Source organism: Labrus bergylta, chromosome 16, assembly GCF_963930695.1.
Source record: "Labrus bergylta chromosome 16, fLabBer1.1, whole genome shotgun sequence".
In the NCBI taxonomy this organism is placed as follows: Eukaryota; Metazoa; Chordata; class Actinopteri; order Labriformes; family Labridae; genus Labrus; species Labrus bergylta.
The window spans coordinates 1712747-1735969 of record NC_089210.1 but is presented as its reverse complement, the minus strand read 5'-3'; the positions used below and the strand labels follow the sequence as shown (position 1 = coordinate 1735969).

Here is a 23223-nt window from a genome sequence, read left to right as displayed (position 1 = left end):
TCACATGTCCAACAGAGAATGTGTTTTTTCCTGTGCTTGTCAGTGGATGCCAGTCATCCTCTAAGGTCATGTTTTAAGCTCAATCAGCACGAGATCTGCCTCCATGGTGCTAAATGTGTCACTTTGTACATTGTGTGATGATCTCACAAATAATCACTGGAAAGCAAAACAATATCATGTGTTTGTCATCACTATCTAAGTATATAAGACAGTAAACGTACTTAAGTATAGCATCCTTATGTTCATGTACCTCCTCATGGGAGTTGATCTATAAATAGATTTTCACATTAAACTTCTGGTAAAGCAGGTGAATGTTAAATATTTTTTTTCACACTGAAAAAGTAAAAATTTAGCAGAAGTAACTAATCCCATGGCTGCAGGAGCTCGGGATCAAACCCCTGACCTTCGGGTTGAGAGACAACCGACTCTACCACTGAGCCACAGCTGCCCTGTAGTAATCCTCCAAGCAGGCGGCCCACTGCCATTCCCCACTCTCTCTCTCCTAGTTTCTTACTTCATCCACTTTCCTATTAAATAAAGGCGAAAAGCCCCATCCATCCATCTCTTCCCAAATCCCTTTAGTTCAGTTTTCTTGCAGCAGCACCCCGCACCTCCCCTATTCCTGATTTTCTATACCTGAAACAGTCATTATCTGCAGCTTTGAGTTGGATTTTCCCGTTCTCTCTCTCCTCTGTTTCTTACACATGATAAGAACAAGTCAGGAAACACAAATGTCGGGAGTGATGCAACGTCTGAACAAGTGTTTTCCTCCCTGACATTAATTGATTGTATCACCTGCAGCGGTTCTCACGGAGCGGTAACATGTCTGCTCATGAACGTGGACTTACCTGTTTCAGTGAATGGGAACCTGCAGGACAAAATAATATAACTACGCTGCACTTTATAACTTATTGAATTGCTTTCAAATTATATGTTACTAGTAAATATCAATTGATTCCCCTGTTACCATGGCAACAAAAATATAAGTCCTAGGCACCTGATACTGAAATTGCAGGTAAACTCCTGCACACTCTCTAATGCACAACTATGAAACTCTGCAGAAAAGTTGCCAGCCTATTTGTGCAGTTAAAATAGTATGCAGGAGTTCGTCTGCAAGTTTTTGACAGATTCTTTCCTCTCCGATTCATTTATCTAATAAAATAGATCAAGTTTGGGACGCCAGTAGTTGAGTGACTAGTGCGCAGGCCCCATGCATGGAGGCTAAAGTCCTCCAAGCAGACAGCCTGGGTTCGAATCTGACCTGTGGCTCCTTTCCTGCATGTCATTCCCCACTCTCTCTCTCAGATATCTGACTCTATCCACTGTCCTATCTCTAAAAAAGGGCAATAAAACCCTCAAAAAATTAACCTCAAAAAATAAAAAAAAGACACAGATAAAGTTTTGTTTTAAAGCTTCTGTACTCTTCAACACTATTGATCATTAAAATGTTGGACAGTGTCCATTTTAAAACACAGGTTTGGAAAAGTATTGAATATTTTGACAACCTTAAAACCTCAACTAAAGCAAAGACGTTCTGGAAATTGTAGTCACATATATTTGACCAATAACATGAAACATTTTGCATTCACATGTGAATTAAGAAGAGTTTTGTTCAACAGTTTTTTTGCTTTAAACTCATCCGTCCTAATATTTACATGTTGAAGAGACTCCTGTGACTTCTCGATCGTTTATTAAATTCCGTCCAGAGAATTTATTTGTACTCATACCCAGACTAAACTGTTCATAGACAGTGATTTATATTAATATTTTCAATTCCCTTGATAACAACCAGTACGAGGGAAATATTATCTCTGACATTGATATGATAGCTGAGTGTTCAACAGTAAGAGGTTCAAGGCTATAAAGCCAAGTATCAACTTTGCCAAGTTTCCTTATTGGGCCAGGTAAAATATCCTTATCAGCACCAAACGGCCAATTCTACAGTTAACCTTCGGCTGCCTTTATGATTTTGGTTAAATGAACTACTGCACCTCGAAATACAAACGTTATTATACTAATTAAAACAGAGGCAAGTGTACGGTTTAAACAAGGTTAAAACAATGACAATGTTGAAAGAAGCGCTATCTCTGTGGTGTGAGAGTATTAGATGGGATAAAAACAACAATGGAGAAATGATTAGCAGAGTTAAGAACACAACAGAGATGGAAAAACACAAACAGAATTAGTCATTAAACATAAACCACAACAGGTGTGTTGGAGACTGTGTGGGGAAATTGATTCAAATCACTCTTTCTGGGGATGTGCGAAAATGGGAACGTACTGGGAAGATGTTTGGGGTGACGTTTAAGACGACACTAGCTCATGAATTACCGAAGGGAACTGTGGTGTAATATCAAGGTGATCTGACAAGGGATTTTGTTCAATGTGAGGTCAAATATCTGATTAAAATTTTGACTCCAGCAACAAAGAAAGCAGTCACCAGGAAATTGTGCAAAGAGGGAACCTCCTTCTTTGAGACACATGGCTGGAAATTGATGAGCCGATATTTACGACATGCACATGTTCCGAGAATTCAACAATCAGAATTTACAAACAAATGGGAGAAATGGATTAGTTACAAAGCCCTTCACAGAGAGAACGCCGAAACACCTGGATGAAGAAGGAGATATTTCAAAGTACCCCACTGTCATGAGCTGTATATTTATATTTTTGTTTGGCAGTGGAAATGAAAAATAATAAAAGTCAAGTTTAAACCAAAAAAAAAAAAAAACAGCGCAGAAAAGTTTCTAAATGGGTGTGAAACAGTTGGACTCATCACTGCTACTTGTTTTCAGGCAGACGGAGGTCAGACTAGACCTTGTTGACACATGGGGGTGAACCTGGATGATGCAGTCCATGCTGAACGTGACTGGTACTTATATGGTCATAAAAATCCTTAGTATGCACATACCTTTCTCATTAAACACAGCTTTATCTGCGCCCCTCTCCCCCCTCCCTCCTCCCTCCTCCCCTCCATCCTCTCAACTCTTTCAAGTTCAGTTTTTTCTGCACTCCAGCCATGACTGTCATCCCCTCCGTGTGATCCCGCCTCTCGAGCTATTTGATTGGTCCAATTTGACAGAACGCGGCTGCCATTGGCTAAAGGGGCGGGCCGTGCTCTCCGGGACAGGCCTCTTCCTGGACCGCACCCCGGCCTACTGCTGTCTACGCACTGAGTGAAATTACGCGAACCAGTAAGCTGGCAGCGGAGGAGGGAGGGCAAAAGGAAGAAGGGGAGAGAAAAAAAAGCTCGAAAGAGTGACTAAAGTAGAGAGAACGAGAGGGAGGAAGCGAGCGACTGTAGTTTAGCCCGGACTCTCTGCGAAACTGCTGTCGACAGGAAAAGAAGTTTAACTCAAGGCGACGCTGACTGAAGCACCTGGTTGTTGTTAGCCACCCACCGAAGCAGGTAATATCTCTAACTTTAACCTCTTTTTGTTGTCTGCCATGCTTCCCATTCGTCCTCGTTTCCCCAACCCATTCAAATTGCCAGTCACTCCTCCAGCAAGTGCAGTGAACCAGGAAGCACGGCCGCTGGTAGCACATTTCGATGGGTAGCAATATTCGATGGAACACCTCAACTTCAGCAACCGCGCTGCTGGGTGGAGCGGGACCCCTTATTCACAGATTTAAACGGAGGTTTTCATCACTCTAACATCCCTCATGGGCAGTTATGCCACTTCCCTTGTACTTGTGTTCGCTTTCATGAGAGCTTTTAGTTCCTTAAAGGTCGACAAATGCAGCTTCAGCTTTGTGGCAGCGGGCTGAAAAGCTGAAAGCCACAAACGGTAGAGGCAGGAAGTGATTCGCTTGAATGAGTTGCAGAAAAAAAAAAAGGCCGGTTAGGAGTTTAAATCGACGATAAAGTTATTTTAGACTCTAATTACTCCTTTATTCGTCGTGGTTACTGGAAATTTTTAATTAATTTTGTGGCAGGGTTAAACTTTTCGGTTGGTCAACGGTCAGAAAAACGGACGGACGCCGTGTGTGGCCAGTAATATGTCTGGCTCGCGGCATGACGTCACCGTTCACCGGTTGACTGAAAAAAAAAAAGAAAAAGAAAAAAAGGAAAAAGTCGGCGCTGTGGTTTTCCGCCGCAGAAAACATGTCATGTGCAAAATCTGCCTTTCTGACTTTATCTCCTCTTGTTAACTATCCAGCAGCTTCAGAGTTTTACTGAATACATTTGACTGATAATTAATCCCAGTTTATAGAATTACTTTATTGATCCCAAACTGGGAAATTGTGGCGTTACAGCAGCAGGTTGTCCAAACACACAATATGAGCAAAAAACACAAAGTTAGCAAATTTAAGCACAATATAATATTAAATACAAAGTAAAAAAATCACTAAAAATATCAAAACTAAGAATGAGAATATATACAACCAGGATTTAACTTAACATTACTAGTCTTAAATATGAAAGATTAAATGTAAATGTTGTAAATGGACAATATTGTCTTAAGTTAAAGTGCATGAGTGTAGACATATTATCAGCAGAAACTATTCAATATAACAGGGAGTAGACAGACAAATGAAGTGAACTCGATCATAGTTTTCTCTCCTCCGTTTGAAGATTGAAGTTTGTGTAATATAGAGCTTTTGTAAGTTAATCTGTGTGCTTCTTCTTTGTTTATACATCTTAAGTTACTTAGGACTATATTATATTTAAAGGATAGGGATGGAAAAGTCACAGCATGGAATGAATAACATTGACATTAAAGTAAAAGCTGCAAAATAAATCCTAATGTTATCGCAATATGAAAGAATCACAAAGATCCAAATCGTTATAGATGTGAAAAATGTATCGATGCAAACAAGCATGTGTACATTTTACACACTCCTACCATTTTCCTGCAGTCAGATAAAACTCAAGCTAGCTATCAGCTACCCTCAGAGTAATTGTTGCCAATTTAGTGGTAAAAAAATGGCTTGGTTTATTTAGGATTTATGAGAAATGCTGCAAACAGCTATAGATAATATGGATTTTTCAAATATTCTTCTGCCCAACAACATTCTTCATTCTCATAAAGCGAAATATCAGATCTGGTACAGATAAAGGAGATAGTGTGGCTATTTAAAACATTTACAGAACAGGTTTTGGATGTGGAATTTTGGGCGCCGTGTTCTCAAGAGGTTTGGCTGCTATGTTTCTGCAAACCTAGGATGCACACAGTTCAAAGACATGGTTGTGACCAACTTTGATTTTGACTCTTTTAAGCGAATGAAACCTACAAAGGAACATAGAGGTGTTTCTTTAATATGACTTGGCTGCAGTTTATGCTGAATGAGTCCTGAAATAAAATGCGCAAGGAAGCTCGTTGACAAATTACATGTTTTGTCTTCAAGTTGCAGCACGGAAACATGATTTTTCCATTGCAGTTTTATGTGATATACCAGAATCACGCCAAGTAAATTCATATAAAGTGTGCCAAGTGAAAGGCTTCACAGATTGTTAAACATTGCATTTCCTCGATTTTCAGACTTAAATTAATGATGAAATGAATCCTCAAGTATCCGTTTAAATGTAGGTAAAGGCAGCCCAGCCCTTATGTTTGGGAATACACACACGTAGAAAACTACATTTGATTCATGACTCCTAATACAAACTCCCTTGTTACAGCTGATGTCTTCATTCAGACAGGTTTAAGCAACCACACACCTAACTATACCGTGTCACAGAGCACCTACGTAAGAGTTTGGCCCTGTCAGTACAATTCATGTTTGCTCTTTCAGATGGCACATCATTGTGTTTGCACACAGCGAATCAAACACACTCTGGTATGCTTGCACGCTCTGCTGGTTTTGAGTGTTTGCAAGCTGTGAACCTTTGCTATAAAATGATTGCTTGAAGTCACACTGGATGACCTGTTTCTTGTTCAGAGTTTGAATTGTCTCAGAGAGAGAGAGAGAGTGTGAGCAGCACTTACTCGCTGTCATGTTTCAGCAATCAAATAAAAAGGTTATAGCCACCAATCATAGTGTGGGTGTTTTTGTGATGCTCAGGCACTGTGGGGTGAGTAGCTTGTTTTAACTAAAGTCATCCCAGCTAATGGTTTTCCAGATAATGCACCGTCCCACTCTTTCACTGTGTTTCCTATAAGACATATCAGTACCTGGTGTTCAAGAGGCACTCTGGGTGACATGAGGTCTGTCATATCCTGTTGTTGCATTTGAGTCATGAAATTAAATCCAGAAAATGCATTGTGCAACAGCCTCTCTGGAGTCTTGTTCTTCTTACTTATTGCCTGCTTCGTCGCTGCTGTTATAGACCCCCTGCAGAACTCGTTACATTCCATCATCAGCGTGTCAGCAAAGTCCACCCCCCTGGAGAGAGTTATGTACCGTAGTGGGGGACAAAAAAATGACCCACACACATCCTAAAATGGTGTGCAACGCTGTTTTAATCTCCTCAGAATGATCCCGTCTGAGTGAACATGCCTGTGGATGTTTGGATTTCATTGAAGGATGGTCGTGCAGGCTGAGATGGATTACTTGCAGCAGGCTCGGTGGTTTTTTGTTGCAAAAAAAAAGTGAGCAGTGTGACTCAGACTGGCACCCAGTTGTCTCATCTGAAATCTCGTGATTCTATTAGCAAACATGAGGAAATAAGAATCATCTCTCCGTTGTGTTTGCATGAATGTTGGTAATAAACTATTCACTGGACTTATTATCTCTTGAAGACTCAGAAAATAAAAAAAATTAGTTGAAGTAAAAAAAAAGAAATTCTGTATTTCAGCTACAGCTGCAACAATTAGTTGATGGATAGAAAGGAAAACAGTAACTGTTAATGTCATTGTTGGTCACTTATGTACGTGGTAGGTGCTAAAATGTCACTAAATAAGAATATTTACTGCTTTCATTAGACTTTAAATGATCGCTTTGGGCTTGTTGTTTTCAGTTTTTTCACAATTTTTGATTGCCAAGAAAATGATTCAATCTGGATAATGTTCAGGGGAGAAGTCAAAAACTAAATACATTGTTTAAGCCGCTATAAGTTTCCACTTTTAATGCCAGGGTTGTGCCTCTATTGCAACCTAAAGATTTCTGAACAGAAAGTTTGAACATCAAATTAACTTTATTCTTCCTTGCAAACAGAAGTCTACACAGCTATTAGAGAAGTTCTGATTGCAACCAACACTTACTATACAAGAACATATAATTGTTTTCATGTTAGCATAGAAAACCACATGGGTGCTGCTATCAGAGAGCATTGGTTTATAAATATTTTAAAACTTTTGTGGAGTTTTTCCAGTTTTAAATTTGGGATAATGAAATACAAACATGACGCTACAAATTGGTGTTACTCCTACAGATGCCTGGAGGGACTGTGAGCTGAAATGCTGCTAACGTTAGCTCGGCTTTTTCCAAGTTTCTTTAATGCTGCTGAGTCATCCCGTACATCATGATTGGAATAAAAGAAAGAGTGGAACTTTTCTTATCAGAAGGGTGGCCAACTGTATATCGGCTGATATGCAAGTTTAGATATTTGCAAAGCTTTAGGAGAAAGGAAAACTAAACGGGACATGGCAAGGTGCAGACAGAGTCTGAGCACTGCCCTTGACCAATCAACATATCGAAAATGTTTTAAAGGAAGCTCTGATTTGAGATTTTGAAACTGTGCCAATTGTTTTTCCTTAAGTGCATTACTCATGCTGTTTCTAGTAGTACCTGACACAAGTAATGGATCTTATGGAAGTGAAGTGTCATGCATGTTGTTGGTACCAAGTCAGCTGAGATTCATTCATGCAGACAAAACATTTTAGCCAGAGAGCAGGGACTGTTCAGATTCTCCACTAACCATGACGGAGCTGATCATGCCATTTCTCATTGTGTAGCTGTTGTGTTGCCTCACGTCAGCTTGTGTGTGCCGCTTTAGGCTGAGGTTTAAACTAGTTTGCATGTGTGTTTATTATCTGAATGTTGGCCTTTCATTCCATTCTTAAGAACATAGTTTCTCTGCCTCCTTAGGTTGGACTGACCTGCCTCAAAGATATATTTACAGATGTGTCTACTGCGAGTTTCCCATTTCCTTTCTTAGCAGTTTCTTACATTTCCTTGTCTTCTCAGTTCTCCTCTGGGAACCTTTGTTGGTGATCTCTGTTTCCCCCTCCATGTCTTCCGTAATGTTCCCTCTCCTGCCTCTTTTCCTCTGCTTGTGTATTTTGCCACCACCCTATCCTTCCCTCCATCCTCCCCCTCACAGCACACACCTGTAAGGTTTCAATGGAACGACACAATACCAGGAAATGGTTTTGCTTGGGCCGACTTTGTGCAGTACACAGAAAGGACTTGTTGAGATTTCTGATCTCCACAAAGGAACACAGATTTCTGTTTTTGTGGTTGAAATGATGAGGTAATGTTTGACCAGAGATTACTGACCTACACTCTCGCTCTCTCTGCAGCTCCAGTTTAGGTATAAAGTGATACTTGGCAGCACTTGGTTTCCCTTTTTTTCCATTCAGCGTTCGAGTGTTTGTTCTGTTATTATAGTTGGCCGACATTTAAGGGACATTCTCAACACTTAGTAGTTAAGAAGTAAATCCTTTCATTTCATAACCTTAAAAAACATTTGTCAAAAGAACTACAACTCTTCAGTCATGGGGCGCGCTGGTGGTACAATGGTTAGGGCGCGCGTCCCATGTGTTAAGACTCTCGTCTCGAGCGGTAGGCCCCTTTCCGCATGTCATTCCCCGCTCTCTCTCCCTGGTTTCTGACTCTATCCACTGTCCTGTCTCTGCATTAAAGGCACAAAAAGCCCCAAAAAAAAATCTTTAAAAAAAAACTAAAAAAAACTCTTCAGTCATATTTTTTTAACCCAAAGAAGGAGAGCACTGTTTTAATTGAATAAATTAGGCATTATGCAGGGGTTAGTCTGCCGTTTTTGGAAGTTAAAAGCAAGAAATGATCCATTATTGGGTGCCTAGGACTTCTATTTTTATTGCTGCTGTATTAGAACGGGTACAGATATTGTTGGATTTTTACTCGTATTATATCTAAGTTAAAAAAAAATTGATTTATTTTGTGATAACCTTAACCCTTAGAGGTGAGGATCATAGCAGAGTATAGTTGTGTTACTGTACATGTCAGAAAATAGACTTTGCTCATGGCTGACTGGGGTGTGTGTGAGCTGCACACCTAGTGGGCGACTCCACAAGGAAGTGGTTAGTACTTTGCTCGACACAGAAACTGCAGACACTTTTGCACCGTGGACTTTGAAACATGCTGCGTAATGGCTCTACTCCGCCTGTCTCCCATTGATCGACTTGTTTTTATTCCCATGTCTGTCCAAATTGTGCTGCCCGCCAGATGTTCAGGTTGCCCAACAAGCACATTGGTTCCCTTAAAAAACATCTGTTGATGCATTGTTTGATGAGATGAAAATAAGATGGGCCTTGTTTTGTCTTGAGTTGCTCAAAGGGCGGCTCCCCTGCAAAGATAACGAGTGATACCTAGATAGAACTACAAAAAAAAAAATGCGCCTCTCGATTACCCTGAAGGTGGGAGGGCTGTCTGGTAGCAGGATGAATGGTATGAGAAAATAAGAGCACAGGTGGATTAGTTATGGCAGATTTCTTCTCCTGGTCTGAAATAAGACGAAGCCGTTCCAGTTCAGCGCTCCGAGGATAGATAAGTTGCTGACATATTGAAGTATCTGAGCCCTCCTCTGCATTCTTTCACCGTCTGTTTTTAAGGCTTACGTAACCAGCTATGTATTCAATTAATGGTCAACACTATCAGCAGGCTTTAGTTAAAGAGCAAACTGGTGCTGTTCTGACAAATAATCAGTCTGTTGGTAATTCAATGATCTAAGCATATAGCTGTTTGAATGTGGAATTGTTTTATGACCCTGAAAGTGAGGGCTTATCAGACCAGTGCCTTAATCTTTAATTCTATATCTTACATTAACTTTAGTGACCCGTCAGCTGTCTTCAGTTGGTCTACCATTAGATAAGTGGTTACAAGAATTTAGAGATTGTTTATCTCCAACTCATTACTTAAAGGTCACATATTCTCCTCCTCTTCTTCAGTTTAAATAAGTGTCAGAGCTCCTCTAAACATGTGTGTGAAGTTTCTTGTTCTAAATCCACTCTGATCCTGTATTTGATCATGTCTATAAACCCCTCTATTTCAGCCCTGCTCAGAACAGGCTGTTTCTGTGTCTGTACCTTTAAATATGTAAATGAGCTGTGTCTGACCACGCCCCCTCTCTGGAAGGGCTTGGGTGTACTCTGACTTTCTTCGCTCCATGTCCTATTGTTTACGGTGAGAAGGCAGACTCAGGGCAGAACAAACACCTAGCTGTGGGAGTGTCACCCACCTGGGGGAGGGGCTACTGCCCTTTGTGATGTCACAGAGGGAAAATCTCCAAACTGGCCTGTTTGAGCACACATTTTCTGAAAAGTGGAGCAGGCAAAAGACCGAGAGGATGGACTTTTCTCATCATTGGGGGGTTTGTAGACGGACTAGAGACACATGTTAGAGTTAGAGGAACATGGTCACTTGTGTTCCGCATCATATGTGACCTTTAAAATAAACAGGCCTAACTTTGTCTCATTAGTGAGTAATCCATAAGGAGTTTGATTTTCTTTTTATCCCGTGTTTCAGTGAGCATGACAAACTTTGTCTGCTTAAACTTTTAAAGATGAACAGTTTGGTTCACTATAAGGAGGCAGCGCTAAAATTTGAAACATGGCATGGCCGTGTTAATGAAAGGGTGCTTAGTACATCTGATGTGATCTGCTGGTGTAGGCAATGTGCGGAGAGCTTTCAGTAAGTCCTAGTCGAGCCTGTGGTTGTAAATGGTAGATGGCATTGGCTTGCTTACAGTTAAAAGTGAAATTGGATCCTGGTCCGGGGCAGGAATGTGAAAAAGTAATGTGGAAAGTGATGTAGATCTGTCATGCGGCGCGGTTATTTTCCAGCAAGGGCTTAATTTACTTCTCTATCCTCGGAAGGCAGCCGGCGTGTGCTCAAGAAAAACGCCACCTCTCACATTTGCTCAAAAAGACGCAACACCAAGAGTCCAACAAATGGCAAAATAGTTTTCTCAGCTTGTCATTTCCTCTTTTCTCCTTTTCTTTCTTCTCCTTGCCACACCCTTCTAACTCTCAGAGCAGGAGGGGTGAAAAGCCAACATGAGGGCCCGTAATTAATCTCGGCAGACTCTGTACCGTTCTGGTCGCTCTCTCAAATTAATGAGAGTGAAAGGTCAGTCGATTGTTGAACTGTGAAAGGAAGTCATGCTAAGGCCCAAAAAAACAGAACTGTAAAGAGATTTGAGTATTTGTTGGAGAGGCTTTTATAAACAGAACAGGGAAACGACCGTTTAAGGAACAGCAGGTTTTGCTCAGTTTGAGATTTCTGGGATGCTGTGATGGGTGAACTCTTTTGACTTTATCGGGGTTCTATTAATATTCCTGTCAATTGGACAGCTGCTTCATAGGTTCCCTTCTTCCCGGGGCAAGAGGGTTTGCCTGTACATGGGCATGCTATGGTCTCCTGGTTTTTATAGTCACTCAGGGAGAGTCGGTGAGGTGGAAAGGAATGAGAGAGGGAGAGACTGATGGCTTCAGTTTTATAGACAAAGTTTGACCTGCTTTCTAAACGATCGCAGAGGACGCTCCGTCTCCCGTTTTCCTTGTTCCTCCTCCATCTCCTCCCTTCAAAGTCGCTTTGGCTTTGGTGTCACTTCCCTTTTTCGAACCACATTCCGGTCCCTGTGATGAGACCACTTTCTAAATCTGACCTCCTCTTTGTGTTTTTTTTTATGTTGCGGTTCCTCTTCCTCTGTTGCTCTGACAGGACTGTGACTCTCTTTTCATTTGCACGAGGTTTGTCAGGATATGATACTAGTATGAATCAAACGATGTCCATACCTGTTTTGATGCGACTGCAACAAAAAAAGCAAAAAATATTTGGTAATTTCTTGTCTTTGGATTACCAAAAAATTGCATGCAAACTCCTGCACGCTGCAAATACCCTCAGCGTTTGCAGCATCCATACTTTTTAATTCTATTTTTTATTTAAATGATGGAGATTTTATCGTTTTGAAACATGTGGTATCCAATTGGAAATGTTGACAACCTTAAATTGGGCATTTTAAGGAAATAATCCTTTAATGGTATGAGTCAAGTTTCATAAAGTCGGTTTCAGGAGAATTTTGTGTTTTGCTCTCTGCCATGTATTCTTCTAGGAATAATCCTTTTTGTGATCTCAACCAGCTAATCCCATCATAAATGAGTTTTAGCAGAATAGAGAGTGATGCTTTAACAGCCAAGTGGAATTGCAAAGTGGGGAAGAATCAGGGGAAACTTTGAGTGTTACAGGATTACGGAGGACCTAGCCGGGCGGCGGCGGCCTGAGCAAAGTGTCAACACACACTGTTTCATCCTAAAGTCAAGACAAACGTCTGTGTCTGTCTCGACAAGGGAAGACCTACATCTGAAGCTGACTGATGGGATGTCTTTTCCCTCCTCTGCCTTTTGGATTTCAATATAGAACAGAGTGAAATTAGAATAGCTGCCAGAGTCATTTTTAGTCTTCACGGGATTCTCCTGAGAGCTGCTCAAAGTGTGTCACTGAGAAAATCTGTGGCAAGAGTGTGAGTCGAAGTGAGGCAGATAAACAGAGGGTCTGAATTATAACAGAATTTTGTAATAATCATGCAAGTCGTTTCCCTAGAAAAGCATACCGAAGATTCCCTTCTTTCAGCTGTGGCTGTAATGATCAGTCAGTCTAGATCGGTGCATTGATGATCTATGAATAAAAGTGAAACCATTCATTAAAATCGTTTTAGTAAATGGCCCATCGCATGCAAAGTCTTTAAGGCCCTGACACACCAAGCAGACGGAGAAAAAGAGGATTTTCTGGCACAAACTTCACCAACTGACAAGGTGCATGAAGAGTGAAAGGCTTAGAAGACGGCAAATAGATTCACAACTTCCAAAAATCAATTTGGGCTAATCAGTCACTCCATGCTAAGTGCTAATGCTAGCTCTTTAACTCAGTAGAATGCCAAATGGAGCAGCAAGAAATTCAGCCAGTCTCACAGATGACTGGAGTAGATCCTGAAGAATGTTCTTACTAAAAAAATAGACTTTGTGGGGCGCTGGTGGCGCAGTGGTTATTGTGCACACCCCCCATGTATGGAGGCTATAGTCTTCCAAGCCGGAGTTGTGCCGCAGTCTGAGGTCGACGCTGAGAGACTTAAACATGACCTGCTGATGTAACGGGAATACGAGGAGGGTAAAAAGCAGGAAGGAAAGCTGGAGAATAGGTCTGAGAGAGATTTAAGGCAGAGAGGAGAGAAATGTGTGGAATGCCTCTGCTTGCTGTCTCTCCCTGATAAAGGGTCAGTATGGGAGGAATGCAACCCTGAAAAGGCTGGATAAACAGAAGAGAGGAGGAGGAGGAGGGGGGGGGTTAGGACTCAGGAGAGGCAGAGAGGAGGGAGTGTGAAGCCAGCTGAGAGGTAAAGCAGGACTAATTTGCCTCACGTCGTGTTACAGGATGGAGTTTGGTACACTGGAGTTCGGAGGTGGGTTAAGCGGTGATGGACGTCAGCTGTAGCGCAGCCTGACAGAGCTGGTGATGGAGAACAGAGGGGGGGTCATGAGAAGAAGGGCTCTCTGTCTGCTTTCTTTCTCACAGGTCGGGGTTAATGTGCTGGAACGGACACGACCGACGTAACCCCGCTAAACTTTTCTCCCTTTCTGAAGAATCCCAAGTGTCTGCTCTCCAGAAAAGCCGAGGAGGGACCCATAAATCTGAAAGTTGTTTATATTGGCTGATTTTTTTTAAATTATTTTTTTTAAATTAATTACAACATCTCTTTTTGTGGATGCCAGCTGGCGTCCACAAAGGTCACAGCTTCTCGTCCTTTCTTACATGCACAACAAAACATAACGAGCATAAACTCATGACAAGTAGAGGTGATGAGGGCACAATCAATTTCCAGTTTCCAGTTTGGTTTGTACCACAGTTTATAGGAACATATTTGCACATTTTAAGTACTTGAGGGAAAACAAAATACATTGAAATTATAATTCTTGAACTCATTAGGTCTATTGAAGTCCAGCCACATATCCAATGTGTCCTTGGACACTTCACCCCAAGTTGCTTCCCCTGCTTCGTCGGCGGCAAATTGTTGATGCTGATGGTGTGTGAATGTTTAGGTTTTTCCGACAGTGTGCTTGATTTAGCCTGCATTATTTGGTAATCAAAACCCAAGAAATCACCAAATATTGGGTGTCTGGGATTTGGTTTTTGTTGCTGTGGTGTCAAAACAGGTTATCAGTTTTGATCGATTTGTACTCGTTCTGTATGGAAGTTTAAAAATCTGGAAACATGACAACACTCATATGTACTTAAACAAATGCAAAAAGTCAAAACTTGTATTCTAATCATTTTTTTTGAAAAGCAATCGATATTTCTCTCCCAGATGTTGCAAACCACGTCCTCTTTAAAAAGCTGTTATTCCTGCGTTAAAAGTGTGTTTTGAAATATGTTGTGAAAGCAGCGTTATGTAATGTAAGCCATGAGAAAATAGTCCCAGAATCTCGTCCCACTGGACAACATCACAATGTGAAAACTCTCTCAAGGATGCAGGAAACACTCCCAGATAATATTTTATTTCTGACATGATGATAAACAGAATACATGACCTCTCTGTGATTTTCATAATGTTTGCATACAGGCGTCACAGCACATGCTCGGGTTTGTGTTTGGAGGTGAAGGGAGCATTAAGAGAGGCGAGTGACCCCGGCAGTGCTGGGAAAACGGTGTCATGCTCCTGCTGTGTTGGAATGATAATTGAGATGGTCAAGTCTGGGGGCCCCTGGTGTCAGTGAAAGCACATCATGTTCAGTTAAAGGCTCCGACTCACTGCGGCCTGGTTTTCAAATGGGCGGGTCGACTGAAGCACACTGCCTCTCTCTTTTTATACTGGTTTTACAGGTTTGCTAACTTTCTATATGGGTTAAACCAGAGCACTCCCTGTCACTAACCTTTTCATGTGTGAGCGTCCACAAGTGTTTTGGAAACCAGAACAGCTTGTGCACTGCAAAAACCAAAAACAAGACTCATTTGAATCCTTTACGGTTCCATCAAATCAGAAAAAATGCACTAAAGAGACTATTGTTTCCAGATGTAGGTACTGCGTTCAAACCCTGAAAGTATTTGGTTGATGGGTCGTGTAGATGACTTTCACAAACCCCCCTCCCTTTCCTTTTGAACAGACACCTTGATCAACCGGTAGAAACGACAACAAAGACATGCCCCCCCCCCCCCCCCGGCACACCGATGGTACAGTTGTGTTTATTGGAGGCCTCTCTGCTGAGAGTTGAACTTAAATCTCTGTGATCTCAGTCATATGTTTCTCTGAAGTGTCCCTCGTGTGGCGCAGCAGCTGGAAGTCTTACTTTAAGTATTCACAGCGGGTTAGCCAAGAAACAACACCGCGGAGCTTTGTTTGACACGGTTGTTTTATGTCGACCTGACCTAACTTGGGCAGACTCTTTCCTGTCATACATCCCATCAGCCGTGACCTTTGAATTCCTCAGATATCATGTGAGGATGTAAGGGAAGCAAAGGTCTGGTCCTTTAAACAAAACCTTTCATGTCACCAACATTTTTCTGTAATAGATTAAAGAAGACGTGCGGCAGTTCATGCATATCCTCAGTTACAGTCATAACCTTAAAATGCTGCTTTGAAACACAACTATTAACTTTGATTTGGATGATCCTGAAACTGTTCAACAATACTTCTCCTTGTGCTAGTCCGACCTCGATACAGTTTAAGGTTTGACACAGGACACATCTTTCAAAACTCACAAACTGTTTCAATCACACACACGTTTGTTTCTTGTCCGAAGCTGAGTTCATTCTGGTCCTCTTTCTATCGCCCCGTTTCCACCAAAGAGTTCACTGGTTTCCACTTTAAAGTTGTGAATGATACCAAAATAACCGATCCGTACCGTCCTACTTTTTTGCTACCCTTCTGTTGGGGATTGCCAAGCGTATTGATCTGACCCTAAAGGGTGGAGCTAGACTTTTATTAGTTTGCACAGATAAGAAAACATGCAGTTGGCATAAGAGTTGACATTGTACTGTGATCATGTTTTGTAAACCCCATTCCTGCCTTCTCCAGCCCATCCCAGTTAACCCCATACCCACCCACCGAGTCAGGAATCCTATTCCCACTGCGAAGGTAGCCTGTTTCCACAGTAGCCTATCCAGGAGTCTCATTCACACGCATGCATACTAGGACAAGGAGCAAGAAGAAAAAAAAAACCATTCTGGTTGCACATCAACAAAACAAAACTAAGATAGTTCCTTAAATAATTCCATTAGACATTGCTAGACTTTTTTTTTTTTTAAATATATTTTTTTATTCAATCAGGTAAATAACCCATTGAGATTAGGATCTCTTTCACAAGAGTGATCTGGCCAAGAGGGCAGCAGCACATGTCATAAAAAAGCATTACATGATAAAGAGACAAACAGTAAATTAAGAGACAACAATGATTTACAATGTGCAAATTGATTTACAGATGAAGTGCAGAATCCTGATCACAGATTACAATTCAGAAACACAGGCACTGTCCAATGGTCTCTCACAATTGTTTTTTTATCTTTTCAATATCGAGCCAAAGGCACTGCAGTCCGCTGATTGGTCGAAAGAATCGTCCCTTTCCTTGTAGCAGCGGTCCTAAAGGATGAACCCAGAACACACCATTTTTAACTATCTTGATTTTAAGAGAAAATGTTTTTTTGCGACTAATTTCAGCAAGTATCGCTGCCCCATGGACGACTTGGAGGACGACCTCGGAGGTGCAGACCTCTGCTGGACGTCCTCCATTGTTGCCCTTGGTTTCTTCTTCTTGGTTGAATTTATTGGCGGGCTACACTGTGTCACGCTGCTGTGATTTCAAGCTATCACCGTCTGAATTACATTCAAAAGTGCTTTCTAAAAAGATTTTCATCTTTCACTTATTCTGTAAAGCGTGTTCCAGTTTCTTACCTGCCGTTGATTTTTGGGATTTCCCTGAACTAACAACAAACACTTTGTCTCCCTCTTTGTCTCTTTCTGAAACAGCCAACATGTCAGCCGCAGACAAGTTCCTGTACGTGGACCGCAACATGGTCAACAACCCGCTGGCACAGGCCGACTGGGCCACCAAGAAGCTGGTCTGGGTGCCCTCGGAGCGCCTGGGCTTCGAGGCGGGCTCGGTGAAGGAGGAGCGCGGCGACGAGTGCGTGGTCGAGCTGGCGGACTCTGGGAAGAAGATCAGGGTCAACAAGGACGACATCCAGAAGATGAACCCGCCCAAGTTCAGCAAGGTGGAGGACATGGCCGAGCTCACGTGTCTGAACGAGGCGTCTGTGCTGCACAACCTGAAGGAGAGATACTACTCTGGACTCATATATGTGAGTATGAAGCCGTCCGGGGGGGGTTTACTACTAAGCTGTGTTTTCACAAAGTCACTTCAGGGTAGATAGAACCTTATTCATCCCAAAGGAAATTAGAAGAAGATATACTCCCACGAGGGGAAATTCAAATTTACTCTGTTGTTGAACATAATACACACAAAAATACAAAAATACACACACAGGATCATATGGACATGCACTAATGATGTCAGAGTGAGCGGGCTGCCCCTAGTGAGCGCTCCTGAGCTGGTTTGGGGTTCAGTGCCTTGCTCAAAGGGGCGTCTTGGCAGTGCTCAGCAAGTCCTTGATTTGTACTTTGCCTGTTATTGTGTTATCATTTATTTCTATTTTTGTCTTTTTCTGTTCCATCTTGGAAATGATTTGTGTGGATTTTAAATTCATGTTTGTATGAGTGGACCCCAGGAATAGTAGTCGCTACTTAGGTAGTGGCTAATGGGGATCCAAATAAACAATAAACAATAAAAGTGAACTATAGCCTCTTAGCCATGTCTGACCGTGTGGGGGAGACTAGCCCCGCCCTAGGTGTCAACAGGCCACATACAGAGAGACGGACGGGAGCTGTAGAGACTCTCGACCTAGTTTTTATCTGTTCCTTTAGCTCAGGCGCTAAAAAACCAATTAGATTGAAGGGGAAAACTTTAGGCAAATTCCAAGTTTTATTCTACGCTCATTACATTTTCATTGTCAAATTGAAAATGGAGACTCTGTCTGTGTTTTTCCGCATCGAAGAAATCATAAAGGTCCTCATTGAAAACCTATTTTGGGGCAAATAAATGTAGCAGTGAAACTTTGGGCTACAAGGGGTCGGGTAACTTGGTCCCTGGACGCTCTTAAAAGCATTTTCCTTTTAATTGTTATGAAATCCCCTCTGGCGTATAAAAAACAATCTTCCACGGATAGTCTCCAATCCAATTTATTCTCCTGCCCAACTCCTAATTATCTCATTAAGCCCCATTGTTTAAGATTCCCATTGTGTGCAAAACGGCCCCTGCAGAGCGACTGTGCAATCTGCCAACACGTTGCTCGTGGTTCTGTCGAGCCGTGCAGCCTCTTCCTCGTCTGTCTCTCTCTGCTCGCTGTTTTTCTGACTTGTTTGCTCTCTCCCAGCTCTCTGTGTTTGGAGTTTATCTTGTAAACAGGAAGCTGCAGGGAACAATGCAGTCGGGGGGGGGGGGTCTTAGAGAAGTGGGGAACAAGCGAGGGGAAGGGCGGGTGGAGCTGCAGATTCCCCTTTTTCACCATGAACATGGAATGTAAATTGTGTTGCAACTACGATTGCTGCCCCTATAATTAATCATCTCTATCCTGATGGGCTGGGAGTGATTTGCTCTATTGGACACTGTGATGTGACCCGGTCATATCAACACACCCTTTTGGCCCCTCCCATCGCTCCCTCTGTGGACGCTTGGTTGAAAAGCCTCCCAGCTCCAAGGCACGACTCTCCAGGGAGAGCTGCTTTTTTTTTTTTTTTAACAGAGGGAGAGATGCCTGGTGCAGAGATGTTGGGAGGCCAGCAGAGGAATGCAAGAGAGGAGGGGGAGAAAAAAAGAATCTGAGTCATGTTAGGAGGAGAAATACGTCTTTAAGATTTAGTTTGAGTTCATATAAAGGAGAAGAAGAATGTTTTGATGTTGGCCCTGAAAGCCGAAAAGATAATCCTCAGATCAGAGATAAGACTCGGCCAACCTGTCGAGTAGCTGCAGTTTGAAAATGTCGAGCTAAATCATCAGTTCAAACAAGGAGCAGGGCGGGGTCAGGATTACATAATGGAGGAGGAAAACAAATCATACTTCATGAGAAACCTTTAGCGCTATATTAAAGGGGGAGGGGAGAGCTTAATTAATGAATTAGTGTACAAAGAGACAGAGCAAAAAAAACTACTCTTTTAAATAGAGAAGCACATTTTAGAGGAATATTGGACATTACCATAAGAACAACCAGCGTCCCGTCCCATGATACTAACTCGTCTATTCTTCACACTAGAGACATGCACATCTCCATCATTTGGGATACACAATCTTTTCTTTTTTTTGTATGTGTTAGGCCTCAATTTAACCAGGAAGTTCCTTGAGATTGAGATCTCCTGGCCAAGCACAATAGCCAAATAACAAAACCACAAATTAGAGCATGTCTTTAAAAAGAACCCTTGAGGAAAAACCATTTCACTCCTCGGGTACACAGATGGTATCAGCATGCCATCAGTATCCCAATTCAATAACCAGGATTAAATGGCAGCCACAAAAACACCTCCACAAAAGGTGACATGTTCATAATGCTATATATGATCTCTTAAACTGATATGGGATATTTTACATATAAATCCAGGATGTTCTCAGACTTATATGGGCGTTTGCTCAGGTCTAAATCAGGGACCAATTTGTTCCATTTTTGTTTAATGACCTCAAGTTATGTCTGTGTTTACATGGGGACCTTTACAAACGGACCAGAATGTGTGAAGCCCGGGGAAAATGCTGCTTAATTAGTTGAAATTTCTTGCGGTATGCATGTTTAATTTCTCTCTCTCTCTGATCTGCAGACGTACTCAGGCCTCTTCTGCGTCGTCATTAACCCCTACAAGAACCTGCCCATCTACTCGGAGGAGATCGTCGATATGTACAAGGGCAAGAAGAGACATGAAATGCCGCCGCACATATACGCCATCACCGACACGGCCTACAGAAGCATGATGCAGGGTAAGTCACCGTCTCTACCGTACAGCAGCCACAGTATATAAACGTCACTCCCCCCTCTCTCCCATTGGCTCGAGGTGAATTCTCTGGAGAATATCCTGCTGCGTTCTCACATCAGCTCACTCTGACCTGCTGCGGAAAAAAATACTACGGGGTCTGGCAGGAGAAACTCCGGGTGAAGTCTGAGTAAAAAATGTGGCTGTTTGTGTTCACACATGCAGCACATCTGGCAAATATCAGGAGATTTCTGCAAGTGTGAAAGCACTATAGGAAAGTGTTTATTTCTTAATACGCTCTTTTCCAACCCCTCCGTTTCCTTTAATTTTTAGTTTTTAATCATTAGTTGCATTTGCATCGTTTCTCCCTCCTTGCCCTCGCACCACAGTTATAGTTAACTCTGACCCAACTGTTGTGTAGTGCAAACTAATTAAATAAACTAAAAAAATACAGTGTATTTAGCTTCCTTTTTGCAGCTTTTAGCCGTGCCCCATTACATACATTTGCATTGTTTTGCAACTTCAATCAGCAGCAACAACAAAAGCCGACATTACGAGCACTTAGTGGGTGTTTCCTGCCAGTGCTATTGTCTTTTAGTGTCCTGCATATACCCTCTTATCCTGGCAATGCAGCGTCTTTATAGGGTCTGATTTCCTGATGTGCTGAGCTCAAACAACTCCCCTCTGTCCTTTTGGTGCTCTTTGTGGCGCTGTGTTTGTCTCCAGCCGAGAGTTCAAACCACATTACTGCAGGCGGCCGGGTAATTAGCTTGTTTAATCAGAGTCCCTGCAGCACGTCCTTCCAGTCACAGGAAGCCTTATATTGGTTTCCTGTCTGTGACTAAATGTACTTCCGGTTGCACGCTGACAACTATATGCACTGTGGTGATAACGAGTGCTCACTGAGAACATGCTGCATGAGTGCAAAGCAAACTGAAACAGTTTCCACTTAATCCAGACTTTTTCCTGCCAGCCTCAGAGAAAAAATTCTGCAAGAAAGTCTGCTTATCAGTATGTTCTTTTCCTCTTTCAATTATTCTGGAAATATGTTAAAGTAGGCAAAAACTGTCATCGTAGCCTAAGACTCTGATGGCATCTGAGATATTTTTTAACTTTGACTTCTGCAACTTCCTTTTTACGTCAAGCCTTGCCCGTCATTTTGACAGGGATAATCTCCTACTGTGCAGTAGGAAAAAAAAGGAGTGCATGTTAATTCAAAATGGACTTGAGCTTGTAGAGCGCTTTTCTAGTCTTTTTACGCAGCAGCGCGAGCAATTTGGGATTAAGTGTCTTTCCCAAAGATACATCAATAAAAGCAATTTGGGAGGAAGTTTGTTTGCAGATCAGTTAAAGCTTTGTGTGTTCATGTGAAAGATTCAGCAGTGGGACCAATTTGAGGTCAAGTGTCTTTCCCAAGGACACAATGTGGCTGCAGGGGCTCGTGAACGAACCCCTGACCTTCCAGTTGAGAGGCGACCAAATCTACCACAGTAGCCTGTGTTTGTGTGAAAATGTCTTTAATAACATTTGCTCTTTTTCTGCAGATCGTGAAGACCAGTCCATCCTTTGCACGTGAGTTGAACCAACATGAAAACAATAAGAGAAGCAAAAAAACACAATTTCTATTGTTTTTAATCATTTGTTTGTTGTTTGGTTTTAAACGCCTCATTTGACTCTTGTGTTTCCCCGTCTGTCTCAAAGTGGAGAATCTGGTGCTGGTAAGACAGAGAACACCAAAAAAGTCATCCAGTATCTGGCTCATGTGGCGTCCTCTCACAAGACCAAGAAAGACCAGGTGAGTCCTGCAGCTCGTCCACACAGATCGTCCTTCAAACCGTCTGTCCTACTCCTCTCTCTTACATCCTCCACTTGTTCCATCTCTGACATTACTCACGTCATCAGTCACTCAACCCCTGCTGTAATGTTTTTGAAACAGTCATCCCTTGCTTTTCTACTTACAGGAACGACTTTACCTTCTTTAGAGTTTTCATCGTGCATATAGTGTGTATCGGTGCAGGTGGTCGTGCACTTGATTGTGTACGTCATCGCATCGAAACAGCTGATTTTTCTGCAGTAACAAGTTCTTCTGTGGTGCAGCTGCCACAGTCAAGAACTGCCCTGCAAGAAAAGAGCGTTGGAAATCAAGAAAAGTCGGCACAGAGACAAAAACAGGAGTGCAGTTTGAAAGGCTGTTGGCACGCTGACGTGAACACAGACCAGAAACCTGACTTAATCTGTGTAGTGTTTGAGTTTTGCTGATTTTGCTGCATCATGTCATGAGAAATAAAACTTAGTCTGCCAGTTTGCAGCCGAGTCGTTACATCAGACCTGCACTCCTGTTTTCTGTCCTGTAGTCCGTGTGATAGATGCAACACGAGTGCGGTTTGATGAAAACCACATCTATCATCCCTTTTTTTGAGGTTGTTGTATTTCTCTCTTCCCATCAACAGAACAGCTCGATCCTGTCACATGTGAGTTAACTCTCTCCCTCCATTCATTCCTCTTCCCCATCTGCTTCAGTCGTCACCTTCCTCCTCCTCCCACCTCCGCTCCCTCATCCTCTCCTCCCTCTCCCCCTCCCTGCTGCTGGAGCGCTTCGTCGTCGTTGTTGTTGTTCATGTGGGAGTCACTTTGTTTCCAGGGGGTCAGAGGGGGACATGTCTTGTCAGCCAATAGAAAATCAGGAGGAAGTTTGTTTGCCCATCAGTGGAAGCCTTGTGTGTTCCTGTGAAAAATTCAGCCAGACAATAGGAGGATAAGGAGGGAGGGGACTTTGCTGCACAAACACAGCAACTTTATTTTTATTTCTTCTTCTTTTTTAATGTTTTAAACATTCGTCTGGTTGAATTTTTCATTATTTGTATCGCTGCTCCAAAGTTTGACTTTGCTTTTCTGTTTTTTGCATAAAGCACTTCAGCGGTGTGTGTGTCCATGTCAACATCTACGTTTAAAACACTCTGGATATAGGTCGTTAAAATGTTCTATACATTGATGAATGGTTGGCTTGATAACAGAATTTTAATATATGACATGAGGAAAAGTCAAACGATATAGACATTCCCCGGCAACAAAAATAGAAGTCC

The 23223-nt window shown here is 42.1% G+C and overlaps 1 protein-coding gene across 2 annotated transcripts in view; it reads left to right on the top strand.

The window, feature by feature from the left end:
* The first annotated feature begins 3224 nt into the window (after positions 1-3224).
* The window catches only part of LOC110000386 (myosin-9-like), a 36101-nt gene continuing 16102 nt past the window's right edge, over positions 3225-23223 (top strand). The window contains exons 1-6 of one of the 2 annotated variants that reach the window (XM_065964390.1): positions 3225-3409; positions 17099-17430; positions 19991-20147; positions 21685-21712; positions 21842-21935; positions 22591-22611. In XM_065964390.1, coding sequence (XP_065820462.1) covers positions 17104-17430; positions 19991-20147; positions 21685-21712; positions 21842-21935; positions 22591-22611 — 627 coding nt within the window. In that variant the 5' untranslated portion in view covers positions 3225-3409; positions 17099-17103. The remainder of the gene's footprint in view (positions 3410-17098; positions 17431-19990; positions 20148-21684; positions 21713-21841; positions 21936-22590; positions 22612-23223) is intronic. The other variant, XM_065964391.1, reaches the window with a different exon arrangement.